The sequence below is a fragment of the Oreochromis aureus genome, linkage group 15, assembly GCF_013358895.1.
Source record: "Oreochromis aureus strain Israel breed Guangdong linkage group 15, ZZ_aureus, whole genome shotgun sequence".
Lineage (NCBI taxonomy): Eukaryota > Metazoa > Chordata > Actinopteri > Cichliformes > Cichlidae > Oreochromis > Oreochromis aureus.
In genome coordinates, this window is record NC_052956.1 from 275625 (window position 1) to 298836 (window position 23212).

The window sequence follows — 23212 nt, forward strand, 5'->3', positions numbered from 1 at the left end:
CACATTTGTGGATGTGTGTGTTTGATCAGTTAAAGTCTTTGTTGTGGAGTCTGACAGCAGTGGGGAGGAAAGACCTGCGAAATCTCTCCGTCCCACACCGTGGGTGCCGCAGTCTCCCACTGAAGGAGCTGCTCAGTGCTGTCACAGTCTCATGCATGGGGTGGGAGATGTTGTCCAACAGGGATGACAGTTTAGCCACCATTCTCCTGTCACTCACCACCTCCAATGGGTCCAGAGGGCATCCTAGAACAGAGCTGGCCCTTCGGATCAGCCTGTTCAGTCTCTTCCTGTCCCCAGCAGAGATGCTGCCGCCCCAGCAGACCACACCATAAAAGATGGCTGAGGCCACCACAGAGTCATAGAAGCTCTTCAGGAGTGGGCCCTCCACACCCAAAGCGACCTGAGTCTCCGCAGCAGGTACAGCCTGCTCTGCCCTTTCCTGTAGAGGGCGTCTGAATTATGAGTCCAGTCCAGTTTGTTGTTCAGATGAACACCAAGGTACCTGTAGCTGTCCACAGCCTCAATGTCCATACCTTGGATGTTCAGTGGTTGCAGTGGAGGATGTTTGTGCCTGCGGAAGTCTACCACCAGCTCCTTGGTTTTACTGGCGTTGATCTGGAGGTAGTTCAGCTGGCACCAGTCCACAAAGTCTTGGGTCAGTCCTCTGTACTCCTTGTCGTCCCCATCAGTGATGAGGCCGACTATTGCAGAGTCATCAGAGAACTTCTGCAGGAAGCACTGGGTGGAGTTGTGGGAGAAGTCTGCAGTGTAGATGGTGAAGAGGAACGGAGCCAGAACCGTTCTCTGTGGGCCCCCGCACTGCAGGCGACCCTGTCCGACACACAGCCCTGAGTCCTCACATACTGTGGTCGGTCGGTGAGGTAGTCCAAAATCCAGGTAGTGAGGTGATGGTCCACTCCTGAGTTCTCCAGCTTGTCCTTCAGAACCGAGGGAAGAATAGTGTTGAAGGCACTGGAGAAATCAAAGAACATGATTCTCACAGTGCTCCCAGCGGTCTCCAGGTGAGCGAGGGAACGATGTAGGAGGTGAATGACGGCATCATCCACTCCAATGCCAGGCTGGTAGGCAAACTGAAGTGGGTCCAGTGATGAACTCACCAGGCGCTGAAGCTGAGCCAGGACCAACCGCTCCAGGGTCTTCATCAGGTGGGATGTCAGAGCCACCGGCCTGTAGCTGTTGAGGTCCTTGGGGCGTGAAGTCTTTGGCACTGGTACAACACAGGAGGTTTTCCAGAGCTGTGGGACTCGTCCCAGCCTCAGGCTCAGGTTGAAGAGGTGCTCCATCACACCACACAGTTGGTCCGTGCAGGACCTGATGACCCTCGAGCTGATGCCATCTGGACCCGCTGCCTTCTTGCCACTAATCCTCCTCAGTTTCCTCCTAACCTGGGTGGTTGAGAGAGACAGGCTGGAGCCTTGTGTTGAGTGTGTATTGGATGCTGTTGTTGGGGGTGGGGAGGGGTGAGCAGGGGGAGGTGTGAAGTGTCTGAGGTGTCAGAGGTGGAACAGCAGCAGTGGGGGTGGGTGAGTCTGCAGCCGATGTTGGAGACTGCCTCATGGCTGAATCAAATCTGTTGAAGAAATGATTCAGTTCATTTGCCCACCTCACATCCCTCCCAGGCAGAGAGTTCTGATGTTTGTGGCCTGAGATGGTTCTGAGGCCTCTCCAGACTTCACCAACATTATTTTGCTGAAGCTGGTTCTCCATCTTCTGCCTGTAGCTGTCCTTCCCATTCCTTATCAGTCCCCTCAGCTCTCTCTGCACCCTTTTCAGAGGGATAAAGGAGCAGCAGGATGGACTTTTCCATTTCCATATTCTGGTCTCCTACAAAGACCAGAATGTGGTCTGCAATGCTCTGCTATGTTCCAGCAGCCAGAGGTCTGATCCCTCGACCTACACGCTATGGAGGAAATCCTGCAGCTAATTGTGGCCGTGGCAAACGTGACAAAGAGACCCTCAATGGCAAAATGTGGACACAGAAAACTTAGATGTGCAGGGTGCTGCTGCAGGGCAGTGCAGCTATTGCACATGTGTGTTTCATGTTTAGCCGCATGTTCTCCTTAAATTGCTGGCTGTCTGAGTGGTGTCCCAGAAACGATGTGGGCTTCATAGATAATTGGCAAACCTTCTGGAGGAAACCTGGTCTTGTTAGGAGAGACGGCATCCATCCCACTTTGGATGGAGCAGCTCTCATTTCTAGAAATATGGACAAATTTATTAAACCCCTCAAAATATGACTATCCAGAGTTGGGACCAGGAAGCAGAGTTGCAGTCTTACACGCCTCTCTGCAGCTTCTCTCCTCCTGCTACCCCCAAAAACCCATCTCCATTGAGACTGTGTCAGCTCCCAAAAGACAAAAACAAACCAAAAACCAGCAATAAACAACTTAAACATAAAAATCACAAAGAAAGAACAATACAGTATCCACATCTGAACCAAAGAGTAAAACAGTGAAATGTGGATTATTAAATATTAGGTCTCTCTCCTCCAAGTCTCTGTTAGTACATGACTTAATAATTGATCAACAAATCGATTTACTCTGCCTTACAGAAACCTGGTTGCAGCAGGATGATTATGTTAGTTTAAATGAATCAACACCCCGAGTCATTCTAACTACCAGAAATCTCGAAGCACAGGCCGAGGGGCGGTGTGGCAGCAATTTTTCACACCAGCCTATTAATTAACGAAAGACCAAGACAGACTTTTAATTCATTTGAAAGCCTGATGCTTAGCCTCGTCCACCCCAGCTGTAAAACTCAGAAACCAGTCTTACTTGTTATCATCTATCGTCCACCTGGGCCTTACACAGAGTTTCTCTCTGATTTCTCAGACTTTTTATCTGATTTAGTGCTCAGCTCAGATAAAATAATTATTTTGGGTGATTTTAACATCCATGTAGATACTAAGAATGACAGCCTCAACATCGCATTTAATCTGTTATTAGACTCAATTGGCTTCTCTCAAAATGTAAAAGAACCCACCCACCACTTTAATCACACTCTAGATCTTGTTTTAACATATGGCATAGAAACTGAACATTTAACAGTGTTTCCTGAAAACCCTCTGCTGTCTGATCATTTCCTGATAACATTTACATTTACAATAATTGATTACACAGCAGTGGAGAGTAGACTTTATCACAGTAGATGTCTTTCTGAAAGTGCTGTAACTAAGTTTAAGAATATAATCCACCCACTGTTATCATCTTCAATGCCCTGTACCAACATAGAGCAGAGCAGCTATCTGAACGCTACTCCAACAGAGGTCGATTATCTTGTTAATAATTTTACCTCCTCACTACAAATACGACTCTGGATACTGTAGCTCCTGTGAAAACTAAGGCCTCAAATCCAAAGTCCCTGACTCCGTGGTATAATTCTCAAACACGTAGCCTAAAGCAGATAACTCGTAAGCTGGAGAGGAAATGGCGTGTCACAAATTTAGAGGATCATCATTTAGCCTGGAGAAATAGTTTGCTGCTTTATAAGAAAGCCCTCCATAAAGCCAGAACATCTTACTATTCGTCACTGATTGAAGAAAATAAGAACAACCCCAGGTTTCTCTTCAGCACTGTAGCCAGGCTGACAAACAGTCAGAGCTCTACTGAGCCAACCATCCCTTCAACGTTAACTAGTAATGACTTCATGAACTTCTTCACAAATAAAATTTTTATCATTAGAGAAAAATTACCAATAATCATCCCACAGATGTAATATTATCTACAGCTACTTTTAGTACCATCAATGTTAAGTTAGACTCTTTTTCTCCAATTGATCTTTCTGAGTTAACTTCAATAATTACTTCCTCCAAACCATCAACGTGTCTTTTAGACCCCATTCCTACAAAACTGCTCAAAGAAGTCCTGCCATTAATTAATGCTTCAATCTTAAATATGATCAACCTATCTCTAATAATCGGCTATGTACCACAGGCCTTCAAGGTGGCTGTAGTTAAACCTTTACTTAAAAAGCATCTCTAGACCCAGCTGTCTTAGCTAATTATAGGCCAATCTCCAACCTTCCTTTCATATCAAACATCCTTGAAAGAGTAGTTGTCAAACAGCTAACAGATCATCTGCAGAGGAATGGCTTATTTGAAGAGTTTCAGTCAGGTTTCAGAGCTCAGCACAGCACAGAAACAGCTTTAGTGAAGGTTACAAATGATCTTCTTATGGCCTCTGACAGTGGACTCATCTCTGTGCTTGTCCTGCTAGACCTCAGTGCTGTGTTTGATACTGTTGATCATAATATCCTATTAGAGCGATTAGAACATGCTGTAGGTATTACAGGTACTGCACTGCAGTGGTTTGTATCATATCTATCTAATAGACTCCAATTTGTACAAGTAAATGGAGAGTCCTCTTCACACTAAGGTCAATTATGGAGTTCCACAGGGTTCAGTGCTAGGACCAATTCTATTTACATTATACATGCTTCCTTAGGCAGCATCATTAGAAGACATAGCATAAATTTTCACTGCTATGCAGATGACACGCAGCTCTATCTATCCATGAAGCCAGGTATCACAGACCAATTAGTTAAACTGCAGGAATGTCTTAAAGACATAAAGACCTGGATGGCCGCTAACTTTCTGCTTCTTAATTCAGATCAAACTGAGGTTATTGTACTCGGCCCTGAAAATCTTAGAAATATGGTATCTAAGCAGATTCTTACTCCGGATGGCATTACCTTGGCCTCCAGTAATGCTGTGAGAAACCTTGAGTCATTTTTGACCAGGACATGTCCTTCAATGCACATATTAAACAAATATGTAAGACTGCTTTCTTCCATTTTGCGCAACATCTCTAAAATTAGAAATATCCTGTCTCAGAGTGATGCTGAAAAACTAGTTCATGCATTTATTACTTCCAGGCTGGACTACTGTAATTCTTTATTATCAGGATGTCCTAAAAACTCGCTGAAAAGCCTTCAGCTGATCCAAAATGCTGCAGCAAGGGTACTGACAGGGACTAGAAAAGAGAGCATATTTCTCCTGTTTTGGCTTCCTTCATTGGCTTCCTGTTAAATCCAGAATTGAATTCAAAATCCTGCTCCTCACATACAAGGTCTTAAATAATCAGGCCCCATCTTATCTTAATGACCTTGTAGTACCATATCACCCTATTAGAGCACTTCGCTCTTGCACTGCAGGCCTACTTGTTGTTCCTAGAGTATTTAAAAGTAGAATGGGAGGCAGAGCCTTCAGTTTTCAGGCCCCTCTTCTGTGGAACCAACTTCCAGTTTGGATTCAGGAGACAGACACTATCTCTACTTTTAAGATTAGGCTTCAAACTTTCCTTTTGCTAAAGCATATAGTTAGGGCTGGACCAGGTGACCCTGAATCCTCCCTTAGTTATGCTGCAATAGACGTGAGGCTGCCGGGGATTCCCATGATGCATTGAGTTTTTCCCTTCCAGTCACCTTTCTCACTCACTATGTGCTAATAGACCTCTCTGCATCGAATCATATCTGTTATTAATCTCTGTCTTTCTTCCACAGCATGTCTTTCATCCTGTTTTCCTTCTTTCACCCCAACCGGTCGCAGCAGATGGCCGCCCCTCCCTGAGCCTGGTTCTGCTGGAGGTTTCTTCCTGTTAAAAGGGAGTTTTTCCTTCCCACTTTCGCCAAAGTGCTTGCTCATAGGGGGTCATATGATTGTTGGGTTTTTCTCTGTATTTATTATTGTGCTATCTACTGTACAATATAAAGCGCCTTGAGGCGACTTTTGTTGTGATTTGGCGCTATATAAATAAAATTGAATTGAATTGAATTGAATTGAATTGAATAGATTACATGCGAAGACCACAGTGTGTCCACCTGAACTGGAAGGTTTAAAATCCAAAACATACAATTAAATTGAACTCATTTTTGATATGTATGTTTCAGACTGAAGTAGAATTAAAAGACTGAGTCATTTAAAGTGGAAAACATTTTTGGGAAGATGACTTTTTTGTCATTAGGGTAAAATGCATCAAGAATTTTAAGGGTCCTCTAAGAGTTGAACAGATTATTAACTAATGTATATCCATTTATAAATCTAAAGTAAGAATGACTTAATACTCTGACGCAAATGCTTGCAGTTAATGGCCCTCATTTAATGTGCACGTGGAAACCATCTTAACCTGCACATAACATCAGATTTATGCACCAGCCAAACGCCACGTTTGTAAATCAGACTCATTCTAAATCGCTCCCTGCAATCTGCATACCTTCACACTCCTATTTCCCTTTATAAGGAAATCTGTTAACCTGAAGGTGAAGTGGACAGAATCCTGCACTGCTGAGGCAAAAAGAAGTAAAAGGTCTGACTGGAAAACTATAACTAATGGTCCAAGGTCTGAGGAGGAAGCCAGAAAAGCTTGTATGATGCAGCAGGGACCTGCTGTCAAAGTTTACTGAGGTACGCTGCTGCTCGTCCATGCAGGGCTTGAAAAGTCCAAACCATAATCTTAAAGTAAACACTGAAGTCGATGGGACGCAACGATGTGACAATGAGAGTGCTGAAGACTCAGTGAGAAGACTCGCAGTTGCATTGTGATAAAACTTGTAGGTGTTCGAAGGTGATTTTACACAGACAAGTGAACAAAATACTGTTGTGTGTTTTTCAGAGTTTGCTGCCCATTGCAGCCATGTAATCAATTGGCAGACTGCACATTTTAGCGTGGACTAAGGGTTACGACAATTATTTAACATGTGAATGTGAGATTTGCCTTCCTGCAGCGACACTTGTTCAACAAATCTTTGTTTTCTTCTGCTAAAGCAAACATCTGCAGATGAAACCACCGATGAGAGCTTTAATGCCAATCGCCTTTCAGACGGCTTGATGAGCAGACAGAAAGAAACTCTACAGACTTTATTAGCAGCTTCTTTTTTTTTCAGACAGATTAGCTTAACACAACACCTAAATCTCCTGGTCACAAACTAGCTCTCACATGTTCCTGCACAGAGCTTCAGAAAGCATCTCAGGATGAAAGATGAGCATAAACTCACATTTTGGCCTGCTCATCTGCATATTTGAATGGATAGTTGGCCAGTGTGGCTTTATAGCCCGTGTTCTTCACCATATTGTTCCATGTGACTAGTCGCTGGCCAATGGCTGTTCCTCGTGGCTCGAAGCCCTTGTAAGAAAAAAAGACATCAAAAATAAAACAGCAGGAATTGACTTGATTATGCTTATAGAAATGTGTTGTATTAAGGCAAACTGATCATTTTATTATTACACAGTTCTCATCGTTTAAGCCAGACACACATTTTTAGTGATTTGAAGTGCTTCCTCCACTTCCGTACCATTGATTCATTAATGTTGACTTCTCTGGCAGCTGCTCTGTTCCCATGTTGTTGCAGTATATTAATGACTAACCTCTTATTGTGGATGGATTATCTCAGTTGTTCTCCTGACTGAAGTTTGGTCCGTTTACAGCATCCTGCCATGCGATTGCATTTGTCCCTAACCATCGGGAACCCTCACGTTAACTTTTATCCAGTGTAAAAAAGTTAGCGTTCATCCTCCAGCTTCACTGTGTTCATGTTATGCTAACATAGCTGCGTTGCTAGCGATCAGGTAGCACATCATTATATAGCAGCTAGCCCAACTTCAGTAACCCTACAAACGTCACTGCTGTTTAGTTTTTTGTCTTCATTTATGTTGGAAGTGATAGCAGAGCTGTACGTTTGAATGTTTCAGAAATCTCTCAGTCACAACATGCTATATCATGTTTAGGTGGAAACTAGCGAGCTAACTTCCTGCTAACTTCTAACTCTGTTAAACTTCATAAATCCTGTTTTCATGGATGTTAAACTTAATTGTTACACCTGGTAAAGCAGCAACGCTGATCATTTTATTAAAGATGAAAGAATTTAGACAGTTTGTAACTCTCAGTGATGCTGCAGTGTTCGTTTGCCTTTGGGACCTGAAGCAGATGGAGTTTAGGACCCAGATTACTCCGCGAGGCTGCTGACTACGGCAGCCGTAATGCTCCAACAATCCATCAAGCGGTGCGGCTTTGTAGCTTACCAGAGTCGTACTGAAGCATTTTTGGACAGATTTTTGAGCGCCGTGTACCACATAAAATCGGTTGGAGCTCTGTAAGCACAACCAGAATTCATACACACCCGATTATAAGGCTCACTGTCGATTTTTGAGAAAATTAAAGGATTTTAAGTGTGCCTTATAGTGCGGGAAATACAGTACTACACACTGAAAAGAGGACGACTACCCTCATCTACAAAGGAGATCAATGAGTAGTGTACTCACGAGCAGTGGGTCAGAGAAATCCGGCAGGTCAGGCACCAGTATGCCCACCAGGGCACAGATCACAATAAGCACCGTGCACACACCCAGCACCACCACTGGCCAATCAGCTATTAGCTCAGCATAGCTGTGAAAAAGACACAAACGCAAAAGTTGATGACAAGATGTCCTGTGACAGTTGACTTCAAACAGCATGTGCTTCTGATTACATACAGAGAAGGAGAAACAAGAAAAAGCATCAAATTAATCACTCAGAGAACAAACGGCGAAAACGAAAACATGTCTTTTCTTTAAGAGTCAGATTTTACTGTAGGTTAATGGATAAATGAGGACATCCAAGTTGCTAGTTACTACAGGATAAATGAAGCTCCCATCAATAAGTCGTGACTCACTACAAAGGAATGATGGCTCCAGTAGAGCTGTGATGGATGCATGACAGAAATAAAGAAAGGAGGAGAAGTTTGAGCGTTTCTGGCAGGTCTTACCTTCTGGGAAATCGAAAAGGCCTCGAAGGGCTGAAAATCAAAGAGAGGGAGATATATCAGGTTTATATTTTGAAGTCAAAGCAATAACCAATCAAAAACATATTTGAGGAGACTTGAGAAAGAGTGGACATCTTTTCTTCATCATCTGCTGCTTTTCTTTTTCCAGCAGGAGCGCGCAGCGTGGATATTGGACCGCTGAAGACATTAAAGCTGACATGGCTATCCAAACCACTTTGTGCTGAACGTCTCATAATTCTCTGCTCCTTTTTTAAACTTTGTTCTGATTTGACAGACAAGCTTACAGGGCTTTGCTTTCTAATATACACGAGCCACACGCCGGCATCTAACGACTCGAGCGAGGTACCAGCGCCTAAACTGCAGGCCGACGCCAGCCTCAAAATTCGTGCTGGGCTCAAAATGATCCTGAAGGATTTCTGACTGATCCTGAAACAAACGGATGTCAGCATGAAGCTAATAAAGCCTCAAATGTTCCTGCTAAACAGCATTTTTTAAATTTCATTGAAGCCAAGTGAAGCCTAGTGTGCCATGTGCTCGATAAATAAGCGCTCCAACACACACACCAGGCCCTCGCCGATACAGCGGGAAGTCTCGGATTACAACTTGCACTTGCACACAAAGACATGTTATCACATTGTGAAATCAGGCTTCCTGTTGGTGGCTGACCCAAACACACCCACAGACACATTCGAGGCCTTCAGCTGCTCGGGATCTATCTGGAATTCTCGTCAGCTCCTCCTGGGAGCGGTGGGGGGAGCGTCCGGTATGCCGGAGAAGCAGCAAACGCGCCGCGTGGAAGGGAAGAGGAAGTGGCAGAATCAGATACGACCACCTGATCACAGTGGGGCTACAGGAGATTAATGATCAAGGCTAAAGGGGTTCACGGGAGACAGACACGGGTCTGTGTGGAGAAAACACACGGAACGCCCAGAGTTGGAGATTTTAGCTTCCCAAAAAAACTAAACTGAAGCTTTGCAGTTAAAAACGGTCATTGCAGAGTTTTGGTTTTTTTGGATGAACATACACAGCTGAGTGACTAAAAACTGTCAAACAGAACAGAAAGTCTGCATTTCTGAACACTCAATAAATAAATGAATCACATGACATAAACAAGTGAACTGATACAGGTAAACGCCTTATTAGAGCTGGTTTCAGCAGATATTCAACATGGCTGACACTTGCAGACGTCGATATTCGATAAGAAGGCCAATACCGATATTACCCAAAAACACGTTAATCAGTCGTTTTAAAAGAGCTGTTGATTGCACACTGATGCCAAATGAAGGCACATTCAGCCACAAGTTAAAATGAGGACAAGTCAAGAGGAGAGTGTCAGGACTGTGACTACATCAATGAGCAGAGTCCTTATTGGAGGCCAGAAGGACTGGGTTACCCCTTCTGCCAGAAAAGTCTCTGGAAAGATCAATGCAGGGCTTTAACAGCCTTAAGCTTAAAGGATTGTAAATACATTTTTAGTGCATCATAGACTCACATCTTTACTGGAAGCTAAGTGGCCCTACTTTACTTCTCTAATGGTACAAAGAAACAGGAAGTGAGTTCTGAGGTCACCTTCTTGTGCAGCTAATCAGGTTGACAGCACTCTGATTTTAGCAACACAGCCACATGGGCGAAGCAGGGTGTCTGCCCCCCCCCATCAAAGTCAGATAAGTCATAATGGGAAGCACAAATGAACTAGAGGGACCAGCGAGGAATTTTACTCCACAGGGTTGTAAGGAGGTTGTAAATCCCCTTTAAAGTCCCGCCGGGCCTTTTTATATGACAGCCAAATGTCAAGTGGCACAAGTTGAGAGCACAGTTTGCCAACACAGATATGCACAGACGCAAACAGGCCATCACTCACGCTCCTCTGGGGAAAGAAATGTTACAATGCAGTGTTGTGCTCCAATGCTCCGGGCTCGCTGCAAACAGCACCACACAGAGCCCACGGCATCGAGCCGGCCTCTAAACTCCTCAAATCCCAAACGGATCGAGCACGGATGAGTTGGAAGAGGTCCAATCCAGCAAGGCCTCACCGGATCTACTGCCTGTGTCACAATAGTGTTAACCAGGAAAAAGTTACACAGATGGACCTGAGTGTTTTCATGGCATTAAGCCATTTGAAGCAATGACTTTAAATGAGTTCATTTTAATTGATCAAATTAAAATGCGTTTTCCTCCCTTTGCTCTTCGCTCTCGTATTATTAGTCACCGTTTAGACTTTTTCCCCTTCAGCTTTCAAAGTGACCTCTAACCTGGTTTAAACCAGCAGTGCCTAATGAAAGCCACGTTTCCCCAGCCCTTCTTTGAACGCGCAGCCAAGAGAAAACTCTGTATTGCTAATGTAATTCATTTCACTGAGCGCCGTCTCTTGGCTTTCCATGTATGGCCTTGAACTGCAGACCCCAGGACACAGATATGGCCCAAAATGGAGGAGTCGAGCTATTGGAAACACTTGGAGCAGATTCATAAAAGCGCTGTCAGGCTGTCTATTTGTCTACTTAATGGTCTGTTTTGAATTTTGGCCCGCAATTTCAGCCAATTGGAAAGCTGCACAGCATACCTGGATGCTTTTAAAGAAGACAAGAGATGATGGATTCTTGATCTATGCAGTTCACAGCAATAATTTATGCCATTGTTATAAAACTGAAACTAGCAAGCTGGGGTCAACATGATCTCAAGAACTGCAATCTGTAAAATGAACAAACACCACCCTAAATCCTTTGACCTGCGACATCAGGTTTCCTTCACGACTCTCTGGTCCCTCCTGACCACACCGCCTTCCCTTTCTTCCTTTGCTTGCTGCCTGCTCTCTCATTTTCCTTTTCCCTGTCCTCCGCCCGTGTAACCTTTCACTGTTATTCTATTTACCAGAGGGAGAGTGTTTCTGGATCACTGGGCTAATTAATAAGGTAAACACAGACGGCCCGCCGCTCACTCAGCGCAGCGCTGACAGAGGAACAGAGAAGCAGCTGGGGACCGAGGGTCGGCTTTCTACACACCACGGCTCTGGCTCATCCCAGACGGAAGCAGACAATCGTGCGAGGAGGAGCAAAATCTTTTGGGATTCATCCAAAATGGAGATCTTGGAGCGCACTGTAACAGATGTGAGGCGATTGCTGGTTTTAAGCTCTAAGGGCCATGTTTGTGCACTGCTGTTGTTGACATTTGTGCTCAAGCTTGCTGCATTTTACAACTGGACAGGAACTAGCAAAATAATAAGTAAAGCTGCAGGGGTTAAGAGTTCAGAGGCAGACGGGCAGCTAAATATTTCACAAACAAGGCCTTCAAGTCGGCGCAGGAACAATTAGTGTCAGCCATCAGGCTGCTGGGCCCGCCCTGCGCTGATTAGTGCCTCGCTGAAACGCTGCACTCAATTAGAGGCTCGACCTAGCCGTGAAATAGGCCCCGGCTACCAGCGCTCCCACTCGAATGACATCATGAGACTAGCTGGGCAGAAAAATACCACACTGTGCCCGATAACTCAGCCTAAAGAAGAATACTGTGTCAAGCCTTGGATTACATTAACACAACTGTAAAGGGATACGAAGCTCAAAGGGCGTAAGGAATGGAAACTTTGTGACAGATAAATAATTGTAATGAGTGGAAATCAGCGCTTTAAGTCAGCCTGTATTTATATGCAAACACTAAAGTCCAGCTTTTAGAAAGCTCAGAAATGAGCGAGTGTGGAAATTAGCCCAGCAGTGTTGCAGTAAACAGATAATAAAGTCCAAGACTGTAAACACTTGTAAAGCTATTACTCACGTACATTAAAGAAATACCAAACAAGAGCAGCCAACTGTGTGCTATAAAGTGGACACATTGCTTTTACGTCTGCAAAGATAGGCAGACAGACAGATAAGAAAGCAAGGAGAAAAAAAGGCATCAGTTAGCGTCAGTGGTAACACACTGTGATTCATTGGGCATCGTGTTTCTAACAGGCCTCCAATAAACACAGAAACAGGCCTGAGCTGTTTAAACAAAGTTTAGACTGAGGTCAGTCGGGGACACCCTCGTCTCATCATCGCATGGTGGAAATGCAACCAGACATGATGGGAGGAAAAAGTGCAGCAACCACAGTACAAGTGCCGTTATGGACGCACTTACATCTCATGATGATGATGATGATGATGATGATAATAATAATAATGTATACTTTGTATGTAGTGTAAAGCACTTTGGGGTCCATAGGGACTAAGTAAAGCGCTATACAAATGCAGGCCATTTACCATTTACCATACTTTATTGATCCCCGTGGGGAATTCCTCTCTGCATCTAACCCATTCACTGAGTGAAGCAGTGGGCAGCCACCACTCTGGGGTCAGTAATGATGGTCAGTAAACAAAAAAGAGAGACGGAAGAAACATCCTTCAACCATGTTGTGAGGGTTTTATCCACCGGAGGACACTCTACGATACCCGTGGCCCGTTGGCAACACATGTCTGGAAACATTGCTGTGGATTTGGCACATCCACAACAGCCAGCTGAGCATAACAGAGTTACACAAAGCATAAACGAGTAGGTAAATATTTACATAAATGTTTGGGAAATCTGTTTATGTTTTGAGTGCCTGAAACAATAACAGAACAAAACAGATGTATGAGCCAATAGGGGTGGGCGATACAGCCTAGAAATCACACTGCGATATTCCAAGAAATTTGAAATAATATTTGTGATGATACAGTTGAAAATATAACATTTTATTGATGCGTTCGGTTTGCAGGCAGCAGGATTTTGCAGCACATTTTCCATTCTTCATTTTCCAGACAATAATTTCAACACTGACACATCAGACTGTAATTCCCTCTTTTCCCCAACACAGTGTGTATTCCTGCACGGAATGAAACGGTCCCAGTAAGAGGTTTTGCGTATAAGCCAACTAAAGATCACACTGGGAATTTGAGCAAAAATTATTTAGTCAAGTAAATAAATGAAAAAATGCATTTTAATCTTAACTTACACATTCATACGTTTGTGTCAGGGAAATGTTCAAATGTTTTTGAGATAAAGTTGTTGTTTTAGCACAGAGGCTCTGAATATTTATCCAGAGAAAAAACTGATGTGACACATAACAGGCGACGCGGCTAACACGCTGAAATAGCTCGATGGAACCAGTTTGCATCGTCATTTTGGCTTCAGAATTGTAAAAAGCCAAATATGCAGTATTCACTTGGTACTCAAAATATGAACAGACTGGGTGCTGCTGTAGTTCACCTGGTTGAGCAGGTGACCTTTTTACCAACAGCTACTGCAGGCGCCTGGGCTCCAGCAGCATAACAGTGTTAGCGGTGAGTAGATGGCAGTGGTCGTGATCCCAACAGCCCTGGTGGAGTAGTTAGTGCCAGACATTTCTGAATGTTACACTTTCAAAACATCTACATAAGTTTTGATGTTTTTTTTCAGTTAAATGGTTTCTGGTGGTGTGGGTAGTGGGTTTAATTGTTGCCCTCTTATTGCTTCTGATCTTGAGGACTTTAAGCAGACGTCCGTGTTCACATCTGGATGTGTGGATGCAGGATGACTGCTTCCACTGGTGAGCGTGGCCTTTTCTGGCTGCACCTGCCATTCCCTTGAATTCCTGGAGGTGAAATACGGGTGCACAAAAATTCCAAGCATACATGTGGGATTTAAGCACTGTGGCTGTAGTTAAGCTGTCAGTCAGTGCGACGTCTTTATTGTGGCTGCTCCTCGCCTCGTTCTTATCACTTTCAATTCAATTCAATTCAATTTTATTTATATAGCGCCAAATCACAACAAAAGTCGCCTCAAGGCGCTTTATATTGTACAATAGATCGCACAATAATAAATACAGAGAAAACCCCAACAATCATATCATATGACCCCCTATGAGCAAGCACTTTGGCGACAGTGGGAAGGAAAAACTCCCTTTTAACAGGAAGAAACCTCCGGCAGAACCAGGCTCAGGGAGGGGCGGGGCCATCTGCTGTGATTGGTTGGGGTGAAGAAGGAAAACAGGATGAAAGACATGCTGTGGAAGAGGGACAGAAATTAATAACAGATATGATTCGATGCAGAGAGGTCTATTAACACATAGTGAGTGGCTGGAAAGGAAAAACTCAATGCATCATGGGAATCCCCGCAGCAGCACGTCTATTGCAGCATAACTAAGGGAGGATTCAGGGTCACCTGGTCCAGCCCTAACTATATGCTTTAGCAAAAGGAAAGTTTGAAGCCTAATCTTGAAAGTAGAGATAGTGTCTGTCTCCTGAATCCAAACTGGAAGCTGGTTCCACAGAAGAGGGGCCTGAAAACTGAAGGCTCTGCCTCCCATTCTACTTTTAAATACTCTAGGAACAACAAGTAAGCCTGCAGTGTGAGAGCGAAGTGCTCTAATAGGGTGATATGGTACTACAAGGTCATTAAGATAAGATGGGGCCTGATTATTTAAGACCTTGTATGTGAGGAGCAGGATTTTGAATTCAATTCTGGATTTAACAGGAAGCCAATGAAGGGAAGCCACACACCCGGAGATGCACACAGGCCTGTCTGTTGCACAGAACTTCATATACTACATCATTATTGTCATTCGTATTCTTTCTAATAAAAAGCAAAACCTGTCAATAGCTGGAGGGCAGTGCCAGCAGGAATCTGACAGTTTGAATCCACAAATCCTTCCCAACCTGCCAAACTTTACACCGCTCAGTTGTAAGCAGCTGAGAGGGTCTGTGTGGTCAGTGAGAGCAGCAGGTTTTCCTATTAGACCTCCAGAGGTGGAACCAATGCTTCCCACCAGAAACTGCTGATCCTCCAGCTTCTCACTCAAAGAGTAGGCCGTGGGGGGGTGCAAACATGAGAAATGAAAATTATAACGAATCTTTATCAAAACACTTGGTCGCTGTGCAAGCACAAGCTAGATAAACTACAGAACTAGTCATTTCAAAGAAAATCCCGAAGCCTCTCCTCCACAGTGAGGAGAGGATTTTTAAAGCAAATACGAGTCATTAATCTGCCGTCGTTTAATAGAAAGACTAGTTTAAACCAAGAACCTTAACAGGAAAGAGACGACAGGGGTGTAGGTCTAAGCAAAGGCAATGCAGTTCAGCATCTCATTATACTATGGCTGCTGATGTAAAGACTCAAATCTGACCGCGGCATCGATACCTGGCAGCACGGCTAGTTTACTACACTGGTTTTCCAAGTATATTGGGGCGATCGTGGCTCAAGAGTTGGGAGTTCGCCTTGTAATCGGAAGGCTGCCGGTTCGAGCCCCGGCTTGGACAGTCTCGGTCGTTGTGTCCTTGGGCAAGACACTTCACCCGTTGCCTACTGGTGGTGGTCAGAGGGCCCGGTGGCGCCAGTGTCCGGCAGCCTCGCCTCTGTCAGTGCGACCCAGGGTGGCTGTGGCTACAATGTAGCTTGCCATCACCAGTGTGTGAATGTGTGTGTGAATGGGTGGATGACTGGATATGTAAAGCGCTTTAGGGTCCTTAGGGACTGTTAAGGCGCTATATAAATACAGGCCATTTACCATATTATATTAAGTAATTAGAAACGCACATTACAAGGGACCGATTATGGTTTTCCTTATTTCTTGTTATGTGCACACTTTTTAAGATGCCAACATTTAAAATAATGAGATAAATGTAAAAGTAATCCAAGAACGTCTCATGCTCTACGTTTGGATCCATCAGCTGCAGCCAGTAAGAACAAAACAGACTGAAAACAAAGTGAAGTGAGGAGGAGAACCACGGCTCAGAGTAAGATCATTCAGAATGATGCAGAGCTGGAGGTTGGAGAAACAGGCCCACCTTAATGACCCATGTGAATCGCTCTGACATTGAATCTTACCTACGCCAATTCCTCCACCACCCCTGAGATGTGATCTTGTGCTGCCTCAGACACCGCCTGCAGCTTTGCTTTGACCTTCTTTGATCTCATTCATTAGCAGACAAGGTAGTGAAAGAAAAAAGGGCGATGTCAAGATTCTTTTTTTCTGGAGGTTCATTTTTCACTCTGCACTGCTCTCCCTCTTCCATCATTACCTCACCGCACCATCAGTCTAGTTTCCCCTGTGCTTTTGTCGCCATCCTTTTGTGTCCCAGGCCGTCTGAGGACACGATAGCTCCAGGGTCGCCATTTGTTTGAGTGCCTCCTCTCAAGCATTCCTGTCTCCATCAATCACTCTTCTCGCTTCATCATATCCTAACCGTTGTCTGGTAGGGTTTGGGGGGGTTTTGCTCTTCTGGAGCTTTGCTGCAATATCTCGTGTTGTTGGGAAACACAGGGACGTGCAATGTGGCAAACAAGTGCTCTAGTCGTGTTCGTTAGCTCTATTTTACACTGGCCAAAGGTGATTCTTGGAAACGTATTAACTCTGTTCCTTGAGCTCCCTCACACACAGAGACACTGTATGTGTGCGAGTGTGCATTCACATTAGGAGAGTGTTGCGACGCAGAGAGGGAGTCTGGAAAATTCCAAGCAAAAGTTCAAAAATGCAGGAGAGGAAACAGAAGCAAGAAACGGGCTGTTCATCTCCACATGGGTGTTGCCTGGCTGTTTCAAACACACTTTATTATGAAGGAAAAAAACAAGAGTCTAAATCAACACATCTGGTATGTATACTCGTACACAGTGTTCTCTCTTTTCTCTGTAAATGTATACATAGATATTTGTGTGGGTGTGTGAGCAACATCAGGAAGAAGGAAAACAAGAAGCTTAAGAAATGTCAAGAGCTGAGAGACGATATGGTGAAGGCAACAGTGGTTGCCGTGGTAACAGGAACACCTGAGGTTATGACCCCCGAACTGGGAGACTGGCTCTGGAATGAAGATGTCTGTCCTGCTCCCAGGACTCTGGTAGAGCCTGAAGACAAAGACCTAAATTTAAGGTTTTGAATGATAATGGATTTGCTTTTTCTAATGTCATGCGTGCGTCTGTCCGGTACCGGAGGATCCGTGGGCACGACCGAAAATGTGGAAATGGTTTGCATTCCCCCCCCAAACACAGGATCTCCAGCAAGTTAGTTCCCTGTGGATAAACTCACACTGCACTGGAGTTCTGAAAAACCAGGTTCTTCCATCCAAACTTTCCAGGACAGAGAGGAAGTACTTGGATATGTTTTCCCACGTTTCCAGTTCCATTTTGAAATTTCCTTCCTTTTCCCAGTTTTTCCTTTATACACACTGTGTATTTTTCCCTTTCAACCCTTTGTATATTTTAGAAAGGTATCTAATTCCAGGAACTGATTTATATGCCAATGGGAAAACATTTAAAACACCAGGAACAGATCTTTCTTTTTAAAGATCCATATGATGTCCAATTTGTCTTCATTTGTCAGTCTTTGTTCATTCAAATCTTCAAAGCATTTTAAAGCAGTCCCATCAAGTAAATAAACTATTTAATCAAACCTGCATCTTCCCATTTCTCAAATCGACTATCAGTTTTATTTGCGATGAATTCAGGGTGGTACGATCTCCACCGTATCAGACTTTCCCTGGTTAGGTTTTCTCTGACCACATTGAACCCTAAGAGATGTTTGTAGCGGTCCAGTCCAGGGGCCCGTTCTTCGTACCTCGCTTACTACATCCAAGATCAAATCATCGCGCTAACTTTGAGCTCGCTAATCCGGTTCTCCGAACACACCTGTTGTTGACGATTAGTATAGCTGGATGAAGTAATCTGAGATCACTGGGTGGCTTAAAAGGGGCTACGCATCGATAGTAGAAACATTGATCGGCAACCCTGTGATTGGTCGGCGAAGATGTCGAAGGAGCGCGCTCAGTATTTGACGGCAGCAGACCAAGAACTCTTGATTGAGGGATATCAGGAGTTTCAGAGTTTAATTAAAACGCAGGGGAACACTGCAAAGGCTGCAAAAGCAAGGAGAGAGGGCTGGCAGAAAGTTGCTGACAAATTAAACTCGTAAGTGATCCATGATATTACATTATATCATGTGATATTATATTATACCACATATTATATTACATCATATCCTCTTTCACATTAGAGCCACAACAGGACCCACTAGAACATGGGAACAAGTAAAAGTGAAATATAAGAATATTCCACAGAATGGTAATATTTATCACTTATATTGCTTTTAGTCTATGACAAGAGACCCTGGAATAATCTGTTTGTTTGTTTATAACAGCAACCAAGAAAAGGGCAGAGCAAATAAAGACAGGTGGTGGTCCTGCACCCCTCGTCACACCCTTTTTGTACTGTGACATTTATTGACATTGTGGGTTTTTTTTGTGTGTAGTTTGACATAACACTCCATCACTTTTACCTGTTCCCATGCAAGGGGTGACTGAAGCATGCACAGTAAGTTGGGAGATATATATATATATATATATATATACAGAGAGAGAGAGAGAGAGAGAGAGAGTGTGAGTGAGTGAGTGAGTGAGTGAGTGAGTGAGTGAGTGAGTGAGTGAGAGAGAGAGAGAGAGAGAGAGTGAGTGAGTGAGTGAGTGAGTGAGAGAGAGAGAGTGTGTTAAGTAAATAATACCCTCACGGGAGAATCAATATCTCTCTATGAGCACACCGTCGCGCTGAGCTAAAGGATCCTGTCTATCCCGCAATATACGCTAAATTCTGTAAACTCTCCTTATCAATCTTGCACCTTCCTTGCTCGCGTACAAACGGACAGGACATGGCTGCGACAGACTTCCCAAATCCACCTTCGCTTTTATAGTCGTGGTCTCTCATCTTGATTGCACGTAGTAATTTACTATTACTACCCTAAAATATGAATTACATCTGACATGATCTACTACATGAAATAGAATGATTAATAGTACATTTCCCTTTTTTTCGGAAATGACCTGTATGTATCTGTATGGAATCAATAAAAGAATCAAATGCTGCATTATCTTTAGTTACATTGCTAATATTTATTTATGGAAAAACAGTGGCGACATATCGCTCTTGCTTTCATATAACTGCAGCGGACATACCTGAGTGGCCGCGATCTAATCCTGTTTACATAAAGTAAACCTGCTCCCGAGCAGGTTTACGCTTACGGATCTGTTGCTATGACAGAAAGTACCGGATGAGCTTCGGAGAACCGAACGATCCAAGATCACGCGAAATCGTCAACATTCAAATCCGGCTAACTTACTTAGCGAGGTACGAAGAACAGGCCCCAGGGCTTGGATTCATGAAGCTGTGTGGTTCTTATTATTGCCTGTAGGTGAATATGAGCTGATATTTGGCATTCCAGCTACTTCCATTGTGCTGTGCAGACCTGGTTACACATGTCCACCAAGGTTTTGATTTGTGCTGCCCTAAAGTAGTCTAATATTTGACAGGGAAAGACCTCAGTCAGCCCCTTTATTCGTCACATACAATGTCACACAACCACGTTACATGCAATGAAATTGGACCCCTGTGTGATTAGCTACGTGCAGGGTCTAAAGTGTAATCCTAGCTCTAGGCTGCATTGATATTGTTTGAAATAATAGAAATTATTCGTATATAATTAGTAACCTCACACATTGTCATATTTGGACACGACAGACATGAGTGCCAGAAAAGATCATTCAGGCTGTCGCAAATATATTTAATATTTCACCTGGAAAGATGGCCTCTACCTTCTAGTGGGAAGGTCAGTTATGCTTTCCTTTAGGCAAGGTAAGACTGTCCCTCAAGTTTAGCAGTCAGTTAAAGTAGGTTTGCATTTATGACCCCCCCTGTTGACAGCATCAACAGAACATCTGAATCTTACTTTTGATTTCATGGATGAAAAATGAGAAGATGAAAGAACTGCTGCAAGTGACCCAACACGGGAAAATATTGTCTTGAGAGGATGAGCCCAAACACACTGTACATGACCTCGGCTCTTCCACATTATTTTATTAGCTAGCTGGCTAACTTTAGGTTTGCTAGCTAGCCTTACTGCTAGAAAAACAACTGTGGGGAATAGAAATATTTTATTGCTATTATTTGCTGCTATTTTATAATCATCATTACCATTTCATGTGATGTTGCATTCAGATGCATTCAGATGTTCAAATATATTGGTATTATATTAGTCTTTATTACAGGTCCAAAGAAGAACCATTTTAAAGGGTTGAGTTGAATCTATAATTTAAAAGTTATTAATGCTTTTATGATCTCTGTGTAGAGGGCAGAGACAGGAAAATACTCTCTGTGCCAAAATGAGACAGGAAACGAAACGCGTCTGCAGAGCATGTTTTGCAGAAGTGAAACCAAAAGCAGAGCGAGTGCAAGCCGAAGAGCCAAAGAGTTAGTATGCATTTATCTTTGATTTAAGCTTTTAGTAGAGGCTTTTGATCAAAACATTAATTCAGTAGAGTACATCTATAGGAATCACTGATAGGGGAAAATTCAAGTTGCTTAAGTTAAGGTCAACTAAGGTTCAGAAAAGCAGATGCACGTACAGACAGACAAATAGTGAGAGGTCATGACACGTACGCCGTACACAGCATGCACGCGCCCTCGCACGTGTACGCACTCACACACACACCATAACAGGTCTATTTTGGTAGGGCAGAAATGCAGAAGTGTGTCAAGTACTTAGAGGAAGTGCACCCGACAAGCGACAGCGAAGAGGGAAGCACCGACCAAGACAATGTTTTTAGAGCAATGTTAAAGGTCATGGAACATTTTGTGGTTTGGATTGACGTAAGCTGTACTATTGTCTATTTTTGTAAAAGAGGGGGGCTTTGTTATTGTACCCATATAAAACCTTGTCTCATGATTGTAAGTTCAGTTCAACACTGATTGGGTTGTTGAACTCACACATGTGTTCATTAAAATGCCGTCTAAATTGCACACGCCTGGATCTGTGGTTTTTATGGATTCTTCTCTCAACATTGAACCCCAACATTTGGGGGCTCGTTCCGGTGAGAGAGAGGGAATAATGTTGGGGTTTTGGTGAGATCCGGGGTCCGTGGTAATTGGACGGGCAGACGGTAATCAGTGGTGAAAGTGAGTAGGCATTCCCCGGGGCATTAAAGGTAAGACACTGCCTGTTGAAATATATTTCCAAAAGGTGTCACATTGGGCATGTCAAATTAAAAGCCTGGTCACTGTAATTACTGGTGAAGGTCTGTTTTGAGTTTGATGGGAATTTCATGAGCATGCTGGATGAAGTAATGATAAGTGATAAGTAAAAGTAATGGGTTCAAGTCCCAAAGAAATGTAGAAAGTAGGGAAATTGGTCATTTCTGTGGGTTCAAGTCCCGCTGGACATTGGGTCTATCTTGTGATGGTCATCTCGTGGGTTCAAGTCCCCTATGTCCACAAAGGTAGACCTGCCTCAATCTTAATCCTGTTTTGGGCTTGGATTGTTGTTTCAAATTATTGTAAATTTTTCTAGAACGACAGCGGCGTCTGTTAAGAAGCGCATTTTCTCCTTGGTAACGCTTGCGCTAAGACAGGACGCTGATCTTAGACCTACTGGACAGTAGGGATAGTACCGTCGACAGCGGGGGAGAGGTTGGGAAACTCCGAAATTGCTAGGGGTTCAAGTCCCCTATTCTTGCGCTTTTTTGGCTACCGGTAAATTAAGTTAGGGCTAGAAATCTGGACAGAGCAGTTCGAGTCTGGTCTGGTGAATTGATTGCAAAAAACCTGAGGTTTGCCCGTTCGAGTCGGTTATGGAAAATTTTCGAAATTTGTAGGAGCGACAAGGCCTAAAAAATCTGTGCAGTTGTAATTAATAAGACGTCTGTAATATAAAATATGAGATCTATGAGTAGGATCAGTCTCTGTGTCAGTCATGCACAGCCGGATGTGCACTGATTGTGTGTGTAAATGCAAATGAGCAGCAGTGACGCGCAGAGAGGGTGGTTTCAGTTTTCGAGAGGACTGAGCTTTTTGCTAAATGCCTGTATATAAGAGGTTGGTTTTGCTTATTATGAGAGGGTAAATACAGTGTGAATATATTAGTGTGGATGCATAGGAAATGACTGAATTTTGATAGATGTATATTTCGTGAGCCATAAATGTTGGTGTGTTTTATTTTCAGTTATGTGTGTGTGGGGAGAAGCTGCGAGACGATGAGAGGTTTCAGTTTTCTTTTTCTTTTTTCTTTTGACTTGCTCTTTCGGATCAAGGAAGGCATGTCCAAAATACTCGTATGAAAGCGTATGTTGTGTGATTTTAACCGTGTGAATGCTGTCAGTATTTGATTTGAGTGACTCTGCATGATTTGTCTGAGTGAGTGGAAAATGGAAGTTTGAGAGAGAGAAGGCAGTGTGTGAGACGAGTCATGGCGTCTGAAAGAGGTTAGAATATTTAAAAGTGTGTGTGAGAGGAAGGTGTGTGTGACTGATGATGTCAGGGGAGCACCCAGAGAAATAGACAGAGTTAAATTCTAAGAAGATGAAGCGGATGCATGTTTTAAGAAAAAGTAATAAAGTAATAAAATTATATTAATTACAGGTTTTAGAAAAGAGACAGACCGAGAGAAATAAATACAGGAACTAACAATTACATTAATGAATTGAAA

At 43.4% G+C, this 23212-nt stretch overlaps 1 protein-coding gene across 8 annotated transcripts in view; it reads right to left on the minus strand.

The window, feature by feature from the left end:
• The window catches only part of disp1 (dispatched homolog 1 (Drosophila)), a 114903-nt gene that overhangs the window by 8753 nt on the left and 82938 nt on the right, over positions 1–23212 (minus strand). For all 8 annotated transcript variants that reach the window (XM_039598813.1, XM_039598816.1, XM_031734163.2 and 5 more), the window contains 3 exons: positions 8758–8787; positions 8276–8399; positions 7012–7139 (listed from right to left, as the gene is read on the minus strand). In XM_039598813.1, coding sequence (XP_039454747.1) covers positions 7012–7139; positions 8276–8399; positions 8758–8787 — 282 coding nt within the window. The remainder of the gene's footprint in view (positions 1–7011; positions 7140–8275; positions 8400–8757; positions 8788–23212) is intronic.